Source organism: Coregonus lavaretus, assembly GCF_964263955.1.
Source record: "Coregonus lavaretus genome assembly, chromosome: 20".
Taxonomy (NCBI): domain Eukaryota; kingdom Metazoa; phylum Chordata; class Actinopteri; order Salmoniformes; family Salmonidae; genus Coregonus; species Coregonus lavaretus.
Window position 1 is genome coordinate 43,927,790 of NC_140007.1, and position 11,649 is coordinate 43,939,438.

General features: G+C 43.7%; 1 protein-coding gene across 1 annotated transcript; it reads left to right on the top strand.

The window, feature by feature from the left end:
* The first annotated feature begins 6,740 nt into the window (after positions 1-6,740).
* On the top strand, positions 6,741-11,170 carry pex10 (peroxisomal biogenesis factor 10). Its single transcript, XM_084184144.1, has 6 exons — positions 6,741-7,078; positions 8,381-8,461; positions 8,595-9,007; positions 9,274-9,446; positions 9,836-9,974; positions 10,527-11,170. The coding sequence occupies exons 1-6, from the start codon at positions 6,967-6,969 to the stop codon at positions 10,590-10,592; spliced, it is 984 nt and encodes a 327-aa protein (XP_084040270.1). The 5' UTR covers positions 6,741-6,966; the 3' UTR covers positions 10,593-11,170.
* Positions 11,171-11,649: the final 479 nt, after the last annotated feature.

Sequence of the window (11,649 nt, forward strand, 5' to 3'; positions counted from 1 at the left end):
CTACAGGCTGATACTGAACACTACAGACTGATACTGAACACTACAGGCTGATACTGAACACTACAGACTGATACTGAACACTACAGGCTGATACTGAACACTACAGGCTGATACTGAACACTACAGGCTGATACTGAACACTACAGACTGATACTGAACACTACAGGCTGATACTGAACACTACAGGCTGATACTGAACACTACAGGCTGATACTGAACACTACAGACTGATACTGAACACTACAGGCTGATACTGAACACTACAGGCTGATACTGAACACTACAGGCTGATACTGAACACTACAGGCTGATACTGAACACTACAGGCTGATACGGAGGGAAAATCCATATTCTGAGTTTCTTTAGAGTCCAAGTTAAGGCTCATATGGTCTATTTAGATACGGCTTTAGGCTTCTGTGTCTCCAGATTGGGTACATGATGTTACATTATCTAATATCATTGTTAGATATTGTTATACGTTAGCATTATTATTCATATCTCTACATTTACAATGAACAACAAAAAGTTACAGTAACATAGGCCGCTAAACGTTCCCCCAGAGACAAGGAGTTGTTAGGTTGATGATATACATTATACCAGTAAATCAATCACTGTTTGGCACTGTGTTGTGACCCCGCAAAAAGCCTTTCTTTCAAATGTTCCTAATGCACAAAATTAAATTAAATCTAGAATCCTTAGTCGCTAAATCAATTTTTGGATTTTATAAATTAACGATATACCCAATAATATAACTTATAAATGACTCATGAGCTTTGTTCAACTGTCGTCCTCCATCAGAACCCAAAATATAAGCTTGTTTTAAATGTAAACCAACACTGTTTCGCCTCAAACCATGGTTAAAATTATACATTTGATTTCATGGATGATCAGTCCTTGCATCCATAGCTCTGTCTATGAATTTGAGAGTGGTTACATTTCTCCAGCCCCATCCCTTAGCTGTTTAGCGAAACAGGGGCGGGGTGCCCTCGCTTTGTTATTGTTCCAATTAAGGATTCTAGCTTTAACTGTGACCGAAGAGGCATTGGCTGCCACCAACCAGTTGGGTAACACCCATTAGTCGGGAATCACTGTCTTTAAACTGAAAGGGACGAATCCCAACTTCCAGTAAAATGTTCACTTAAAGTCTCCCGCTGACACCAATGCATGACTAAGTGAAAATTTGACTTAAGTGGAAGGTAGGATTCGCCCCTTAATGATGACAAATGCACAGAACCCAGTGTCTTCTCATCAGCCTCACGGCGAACATAAAGCAGTCCGGTAGTAGTGCTGTTTCCTGGCACACGGAACATCCACCTTTGGAGATGACAGCGGTGGAAAGGGTGTTTCCTCACTAAATACACAGGTTTACTCAGATTGATGGTTTTCTAGCACATCCCCCTTTAGCCCGAGGCGTTGCCAGGCTAACTCTGACTCTACAGCACAGAGGAGCGACACACAGGACTCAGTGCTACCATTTAAAACTGGTTACTGTATAAAACAACAACAACAAGAGGGTCTGTTCACAGGAGAAACCAAAACCCTGAACTTGGATTGGAGTATCCTGTTCGGTTGTGCCCCCTCCTCTTTGCAGCAGGTTAAATAGTTGTTTTTCCATCTCTCTCATCTCCCAGGTATAAGGTGTTGAGTTTCAGCGCCAGCCAGAAAATCCCCTCTAAAGACTTCAAAGGGGTGAAAACCTACACCCCGTTGAACAAACTCAGCAAAAACTCCACAAAGGATTTCTAACCTGCTCTTCCAATCAAATAGTGCTGTTGTTAAAGGCTGTTTGGGGTTATGATACAGTACAGTCCTAATAGTTGACTTCCACTGGACTTGTTTGGATGGTGCCTGGCTATACAAACCAGTAGGGAGAGTCTCAGCACACAACACACACCTGAATACAGGGAAGATTATCTCACCAATAAGCAGATGATCCCTGCTAGATAGTTAAAGGCCCAGTGCAGTCAAAAACATGATTTTCCTGTGTTTTATATATATTTCCACACTATGAGGTTGGAATAATCCTGTGAAAATTATGATAATGCTCTTTTAGTATAAGAGCTGTTTGTAAAGACTGCCTGTTTTGGTGGGATGGAGTTTTGGCCTGCCTGGTGACATCACCAGGCGGTAGAAGTTAATAGACCAATAACAAAGAGCGTTTCAAACCTCTGCCAATAACAGCTAATTTTCAGGTGACATATCCCTCCCATTAGGCTCATCCAATTAGGCCCCTCGCTTAGACCACTCCCAGACAGTCCTAAATAAAAAATTGCTCTTTGCTAAAAAGCTACAGTATTTTGGTTTCTTTTTGACCATTTTAATTTAAAGGAAATCACAGTAAGGTACTTAATTGTTACCCAGAAATAATTTGATATTGAGATTTTAAAAAACGGCTGCATTGGTCAACTTCTGAGCCGGCAACAACACGGATTTCCCTGGTGATACTATAATACTACATTACCCAGAGGAAAGTAGCGACACTAGGACACAGGTCTAGCCTCCATGTTGGTGTGTTTTAGTGTGTGATGTTCGGTGAAATCCCCCACTTGGACAGCTTTAAAAGTCTTCTCCCCACACACACCTCCGTAAAACCACTACCACACACACCTCCGTAAAACCACTACCACACACGGTCACACACACCTCCGTAAAACCACTACCACACACACCTCCGTAAAACCACTACCACACACAGTCACACACACCTCCGTAAAACCACTACCACACACAGTCACACACACCTCCGTAAAACCACTACCACACACGGTCACACACACCTCCGTAAAACCACTACCACACACAGTCACACACACCTCCGTAAAACCACTACCACACACAGACACACACATTCACCTGAGCAGTAATAGCGCACATTCCTCACTCCAACGGGAGTTATAACACACAATCCTCACTCCACAGTGGGTTTTCACGCTGGGATGCCTCAACTCAGACAGGACATTTAAGGGCAAAGAACAGAGTTTGGTAAGGGTGGGCCTGTGAGCCTGCTCCAACACACAACTGGTCTGAGCCGGTGAGCATGCTCCAACACACAACTGGTCTGAGCCCCCTGTTGCAAGAACGGGGTTTGGTAGGGGAGGGCCGGTGAGCCTGCTCCAACACACAACTGGTCTGAGCCGGTGAGCATGCTCCAACACACAACTGGTCTGAGCCCCCTGTTGCAAGAACGGGGTTTGGTAAGGGAGGGCCGGTGAGCATGCTCCAACACACAACTGGTCTGAGCCCCCTGTTGCAAGAACGGGGTTTGGTAAGGGAGGGCCGGTGAGCATGCTCCAACACACAACTGGTCTGAGCCCCCTGTTGCAAGAACGGGGTTTGGTAAGGGAGGGCCGGTGAGCATGCTCCAACACACAACTAGTCTGTTTGTATCGTCATGAGCTGTGACAAAGATTTAGATCAAGATGGAAATTCAACCAATTTAACAAGGCTACTGGTAAGAATACTTCCCTAGTTGAAGTTGTTAAGTGAGTCCTTTTGAGGCGACTTCATTGCAGACAATATTCGACTACTTCATAATTTTAGAAAATGATTTTATTTCAGGGAAGGAGTAAGTTATGCTCTGATTTCATGAGTAGAAAAATCAGGAGAGTAGCCTATTAATCACAATGGATTGATACATATCTGTTATGCTAAGTTAAGCAGAGGACCAACACACACACACACACAAACAAACCACACCACACACACACACCACACCACACCACACACACAAACACACAAACTGTTAACACAGTGTGCTAGTGGTGTGTTTGAGAAGGAACTTTGGCCTTTTTCCAAGTCAGATTTTGTTTTCCTTTACATTTGTAGTAACAGACATGCACGACGGCCCTACCGTGCAGGGTACTGTAGCTAGAAAGGTCATGCAAACTCTAAAAGGAATGCATGTGGCAAAATATCATACATTGTTAGAGGAAAATATAGCAATTACAGGCTAGAAAAGGTCAGTCCAGCAATATATTTCTTACATATGAAGGTATAGCGTTTTTTTTCTCCATTGTTTAATATTCCGTTGGCATCATCAAATGGACATCAAGTGTCTTTAATGCATGTAAAATGGTATATCATGTTGTAGCCTTCTGTGATTTTCATTCTATATGGAAATATGTTTTACAATTATGCCGTTCGAGAAACTGCTACTTGTTTTTGTTCCCGCAGTTCACAGTACTTCTACTGTAATTATGAATGTTCCCACAGCCTTATCCTAGCCTTAACCATGCACACAGACACAGACACACACACAGACACACACACAGAGACACACACAGAGACACACAGACACACACACACACACACACACACACACACACACACACACACACAGAGAGAGACACAGACACACACACACTCTGTGATGTGTAGCTCAGTTGGTAGAGCATGGCGCTTGCAATGCCAGGGTTGTGGGTTCGAGTCCCACGGGGGGCCAGTGTGAAAATGTATTCACTCACTAACTGTAAGTCGCTCTGGATAAGAGCGTCTGCTAAATGACTAAAATATTTTAAAAAAAAAAAAATATATATATATATATATATATAGCCTTCCGAAGGGGGCAAAGTTCTACTGGAACTGCCTAAGGAAAGACTGTCTGTCTTGGCATAGCCAAGTCACCTTATGACACTTTGAGACATTGCTGCTGTAAAACACATCACAATCAGCCTGGCTGATACAGAAAGCCAGTAGGTCAGTACTGCATCTCTGCCACAGCCGCCGTGAGAAAGAGACTACTCAACACCTGCTACTCTGACCTAATATGTGTGCCAGACATGCCACCAGGGGTCTTTTCACAGTCCCCAAATTCAGAACAAATTCAAGAAAGCGTACAGTATTATATAGAGCCATTATTGCATGGAACTCCGTTCCTTCTCATATTGCTCAAATAAACAGCAAACCTGTTTTAAAAAAAACAAACAGATAAAGCAACACCTCACGGCACAACGCCTCTCCCCTATTTGACCTAGATAGTTTGTGTGTATGTATTGATATGTAGGCTTCGTGTGCCTTTTAAAAAAATTATGTAGTTCTGTCCTTGAGCTGTTCTTGTCTATTAATGTTCTGTATTATGTCATGTTTCATGTTTTGTGTGGACCCCAGGAAGAGTAGCTGCTGCTTTTGCAACAGCTAATGGGGATCCTAATAAAATACCAATACCAAGTGTCTGTTAAGCAATTCAATGACTGGATGCATCCTAACCAGATGTCACCTGAAGTCATTATGGAAACTAATGTAACAAGCTGCTGTTCTATCTCTTTGGCAGGTGTTGTGCTGCTGGCTCCAGCGCTTCCTTCCTCATTGTGTTGTCTGGGGTCTCCTGAGGATCCTGTGCTTTGCAAATAGAGATCAATGACTCACGCAGCAGTCAACAGCAAACACCAAACCTCATCAAAGGGATCACTACAACTCTATTCACTGATGTTCTACTACTCTATGCACTCATAAAGAGCTTTAGTTCGATACAAGCTGGAATTCTGTGTGGTTTTGATGGGCATGGAGCCATGGGCTAAGAGGCCACACTGAAGTGGGACAGGTTTTAGACTAGTCCTTTATCTGGTTGCGTGGGGGAATGTTAGTGTTCAGTAGCCAAGTCAAACCAATGAATGAAGTGCTGTGAATTCCAAGCTGATAAGACCAACAGTGGAATTCTGACAGACTTACCCTTGTAGGCTACTCAGGCACCTCAGAATCCCCCGGTGGAACTCCAGTGGTTTAGTCCCAGCCTGTGCTCTCAACAAGCAGTGCGCTCTCCCTGCACCATCTCGCCTCCATCTGTAAGTCACAAGTATCTCATAACTTTACGGGGGAGGGGAAAACTCCAGCAGCTCCTCCTTAACTCTAAACACACAGTCCACTTCCTTGTCTGCAGCTGCCTGTAAGTTAACTATTTTCCCCTTCTCATACTGTCCAACGGTTGGTACTAGCTCTCCTTATTGAGAGAGGGTATCTCAGAAGGGTATCTGCCCACTGCACTGCAGCACAGAGGTGTTTACCACCTAGTGGAACACCTTCAGCTTGGTTCAGGAAACTGAATTAAAGGGACAAAGAAACTGGTTCTGCAATTTACTAACAGGCAGGATGAATGAGCACTATCAATCTGGTTATGAAAAGTGCCCTGGCTGTGAAAGCTTAGGGAGGGCATTGTCTCTCAACAAGCAAAAAAAAAAAAGACAAATAAGGGATATGTACAAATCATAAATGAATCCATGTATTCAATGAACTGAGTGTAAAAAATGTCCCACAATGGTGAACATTTCAGATACTCATCAATTAGCTTGGGATTTAAGCTAATCAAATGTGCTGTTCAAATTTGATACAAATATTCCACATATAGAAATAAAACATTTCTATCTCTATGCATTCTGTATTCCGCAACACAGCCTAAATCATTCGCAACCCAATGAAATAAAGCATTATACATTACAGCTACTTTTAGTAGCAGACCCATCAATATAAATACTACTAGATTTAGTGACCACACTGTACCAATATTGTTCTAAAAGTCATTGTTATTACATTTCACAAGTTCACCTGCAGTATGAAAGTCCACTAACTGTTACACCAGTGCAGAAATTACAATATATTTATGGATACAAAAAATGGTTGTGCTGTGCACAAGGCTATGTTACAATAATTATTACGCTAATTATGCATTACACAGGAATGTAGACGCGAGAACTCCTACCACCGTGCGGCGCTGTGGCCGCAGAAGTGTATTTTGCTGTCATTGTTTCACTCAACTCAAATGTGTTTCCGGGTAGCTAGCTAGTAGCTAACAGAGCTGTCAAGGTAGGCAACGTGAAAGTTTAAATAACTATCCAAAACTGTGACAAGTTCGGAAAAGTGTCTTAGTCTGACATTTTATGCAGAAATGGACTGACGACTTATTTTTCAACGAACTAGTGTCGTGCATTCACATTTAAGCAACGACCCGTGCCCTTGCTAAGCTAGCATCCAGCAATGCCTCTCGTCGGAGCAAACCAACCACAATTGATTCGTTCAAGTCAGAAGGACGAATATTATCAACACTGTCTCAGGAACAACACGAATGAAGCTTTCCAGACTCTTGCAGGCAAGTAGGCAGGATACACAGCTATCGCCTACATGACAATGTAGAACATAGCTATGCATGCATTACCCCATTCATAGACGTAAACTTATTTAGCGCCTATTGACGATAGTGACGTTATAGTCGCTCTGGATAAGAGCGTCTGCTAAATAACTAAAATGTAAATCTTCTTTACCGGGGACTTTTGTTAAAGAGCCCCGACGCTCGGTCTGAATGTTGCGAACGTTTGCGGTACTGTTTTGGAAACATAAGGAACGTGTTTTTCATATCAGCGAGAACAATTTTATAAAAATTACTATTCTACACACCTTTATAAAGTTAGGGTTAATGTTCCCACATGGCCATATCTCCATGTTACTGCGCTTGTTAACGGAAGACATAGGCGGCCACCTGTGCTAATTACAGTAGCTATCTAGCCTGCTCCGAACACCTGGTGTAAGCGTAACTGGGGAGGAAGTGTAGTTCCTCAACTGGAGGCACACACAGTGTATGGATCTGTGCAAAACTGCTACTGTAAGTGTATATTTTATTTAATTTATTGCAGACATGAAAGATATGTTAAGAAAACCGTTTCGTAGGCGATGATTATGTCGTAGAAATACTTCTCAAATATATCTCTCAGACACTGGAGCTTGTGAGTTTAGAATATACTTTATTACAAAGTAACAAGCCGAGCTGATCCGCGGAGCAACTGCCAGTCCCAGACTTGGAGCTCTCTTTTTATACAGCTTCATCTTTTCATATCATATAGGAACCCCCTCTTTATCCAAATAGCCACCCTCCCTTGACCTTGAGCCACTATGGTTTCTTTGTCTAGCCTCTTTCCTGTCTATGCCCATGTCTGCTTCGTTTCCCGTCCTCTTGCCTGACTATTGGTGGCGTGATAAAGACAGTTGCTTTAAAAATAATATACATACACACCTGATGCTAATTATATAGTACATTAATTACTGCAGTCACAATGTGGTTGTCCAGTCATGCATCTGGATTACAAAATGTTTCATCATGTTTCATACATAATAGACAGGTGTAGTCACTAATCCTCTTTTAAACCCATAATGATTCTGCTTATTGTTAAATGATTTTATAATATATGTAATGGAAAAATACTTATAATTATTGATGTTTCTAAACATTAAAACACATCGTCGGAATTGTAGTTCACACAAGCCTAACGTGGGCAAATGTAACTCTACATACAGAGAAGGGTTTTCAAGAGCTATGCATGCATAAGCTATATCCTGCTTTATAATAGCTATTATTCTTACAGTAGCTAGCTAGCTACGTTTTTCTTAACTCCTACAGGGTCCAAGAGATGGCTGCACTGGAGAAAAGAGATCCAACTCCTGTCAGACCTTGCATACTATGGTTTAACCACATTCTCAGGTAGGTAAACAAACATACTGTGTTCAAATCTGACAGGCAGGCATGCCATCAAAGACAGACCAGGGGCATCCATTGTTAATGCTACAATGCCACCTAACCACACGTCCTTGCTGTCCCTCCCTGTGTCATCCAGGGTACCAGACGTTGGGTGAGGAGTATGTCAGTATCATCCAAGTGGACCCCACCCTGCGCAGGGTACCGTCGCGCGTCAGACGAGGAGCCCTGGTGCTCCTCCACAGCCTGTTTCCTTACCTACTGGACAAGCTGCTGGTGTGCCTGGAGAATGAGCTGGAGGCGGGGGAGGAAAGCCTGGGAGGGGGAGGCCGGAGAGCAGCAGTGACCAGTCCCTGGAGCCCCGGAGCCTGGATGAGAGGCTGGGTCCGGAGGGCGGTGGGGCTGCTGACAGAGCCCCAGAGGAGGGCGTGCGTGCCGGCCGTGTTGGTCCTCCAGCAGGGACTCTCCATCCTCCACCGGGTGCACGTGGCCCTGTTTTACATCAGCGGGGCCTTCTACCACCTGGGGAAGAGGACGGCCGGAGTCAGCTATGTAGGTATTTGTGTGAGAACCTATTCAGTAGTGTACCGTAGCAAAACTTTTTGCAATGTAAAACAAAAACAAACATATCTTTTTGGACAAGTTCAGGTAATCCCTCCCTGTTTCAGTCCGTTTTCTTACTAGCTGAACTTTATTGTTTTCCGTTGCAAAACGTTTTGCTACAGTGTGCCCTAATGAATATGACCCATGTCTCAGTGTTAGGAATGTATGCTTCAGCATGGCATTTCTCACCATTCTGTCTTTCCCTGGTTGGTTAGCTACGGGTGCGTGGTGTGACGGGGGATGACGGGGCCGTCCGGAGCAGCTACAGGCTCCTGGGCGTGGTCTCCCTGCTGCAGCTGGCCCTCACGCTGGCCCTGCAACTCAACAACCTCCGGCAGAGACAGAGAGCCAGGCAGGAGTGGAGACAACACAGGAACCTGACCTCCAGGTACACTGCAATAGGACACTGTAGGAATAATAGAATGAACACTGGCTGGCTTGGTCACGCTGAAAATCTGCTACCATATCTATCAATATGCCTTTGAGTCCATATACCTTTCTTGGTCCTGGTCCTGGGGGCCCATCAAGCCTCTCATTGAGGTTGGGTGGGTGGGACCCCTTTGGGTCCCCGGGAAGCACTGTTTATGAAAACATTCAAATTCTGAGATTGATACTATTTAATTGCGAAGCCGTAGTTCAAGTTTTTCAACTCAAGTTGGTAATTTCCTTGATGTACACATGCCCCCATGCATTTTTTTGAATGTGAATATTGAGATACGCATATGAATTTCACATATGCATGCGTTTTAAAATGTACCCGTAATTGTGTGTGTCCAGGTCCCAGTCTGTAGAAGAGACTGACTCACCCCGTACCTCTCGCTGTAACCTGTGTCTGGAGGAGAGGAGGCACTCGACCTCCACTCCGTGTGGCCATCTGTTCTGCTGGGAGTGCATCACAGAGTGGTGCAACACCAAGGTGAGACCATAGATACATTAAATGACTACTGTTCTATGTCCAATTGAATTATGTGAGTGAAACGCTACGCTCTATAAAGGGTACCGTTTGACTGCTAGAACAGTGGCACAGTCCAGAAACGACCTCTACCCCGTAGGCACTTGTGTAGGTCTGACAGGACTGGAGAGGTATAATATTCCACATAGCTAGCCTATCAGAGTGAATGTTCCGCCTAGCTAGCCTATCAGAGTGAATGTTCCGCCTAGCTAGCCTATCAGAGTGAATGTTCCGCCTAGCTAGCCTATCAGAGTGAATGTTCCGCCTAGCTAGCCTATCAGAGTGAATGTTCCGCCTAGCTAGCCTATCAGAGTGAATGTTCCGCCTAGCTAGCCTATCAGAGTGAATGTTCCACCTAGCTAGCCTATCAGAGTGAATGTTCCGCCTAGCTAGCCTATCAGAGTGAATGTTCCACCTAGCTAGCCTATGGGAGGGTCAGTGTTCCACCTAGATAGCCTAACAGAGAAAATAAGCTCTAGATGCAGTGCATTACTATTGGTTTCTTCCTCTCAACAGACGGACTGCCCTTTATGTCGTGAGAAGTTCCAGCCTACTCGACTAGTCTACCTGAGGAACTACTAGCCGAAGAGCCAGAACCTCTGACGTGGCTGTTATTATATGGCTCACTTCCTAAATGACTGGATCGCCACATCGGACTGTTGAATCGTTAAACACAACTGTTTCTCTTTTGTCCGAGTTTAGCTATCCCTTGTTGGGGTCACGTCTGAATAGCATCTCACTTAGAGAATGGCTAGAGATCTTATTTTGGGGCGTTGATTCAGATATTGCTGTGTCAAGATATCTCCAGTATTAAAGAAAATGTGTGCATAAAGCATTTCACATTGTTTTTCTAATCAGAATGCAGAATATTATTGTAAAGATCTGTACAACACTGTCCTCAGCCCTTTTATTCTGTGTCAGGGCTACACACTGGAATAATTTGTAGGTAATGGGTATATGTTTCTTTCTTTGGTAATGTACTGTTTCTAAATTTTATGAAAATGTATAATGCAGTGCACTATATTGAGGAATCATACATGTTTCAATGGTTTGCATATGAATCATAATGTTGGATTGTATCAGTCTAACTGATCTAAATGTTTAAATTTAAAAAATATTAAACTATGCTACTTTTGTAATAAACATGCAATTATTTATGTATCTTATGTTTTATTGATAATGTGGAGACTAGTATATTGTTTACATTATGGCTGTTCTCATGGATCACTGTCAGAGATGGCTATGGAGATGCAGAGAGAGGCCCTAACAGAAGAACTCCTGGGTCAACTATCCCCGAATGGCACTGTCAGAGATGGCTATGGAGATGCAGAGAGAGGCCCTAACAGAAGAACTCCTGGGTCAACCATCCCTGAATGGCACTGTCAGAGATGGCTATGGAGATGCAGAGAGAGGCCCTAACAGAAGAACTCCTGGGTCAACTATCCCTGAATGGCACTGTCAGAGATGGCTATGGAGATGCAGAGAGAGGCCCTAACAGAATGACTCCTGGGTCAACTATCCCTGAATGGCACTGTCAGAGATGGCTATGGAGATGCAGAGAGAGGCCCTAACAGAAGAACTCCTGGGTCAACTATCCCTGAATGGCACTGTCAGAGATGGCTATGGAGATGCAGAGAGA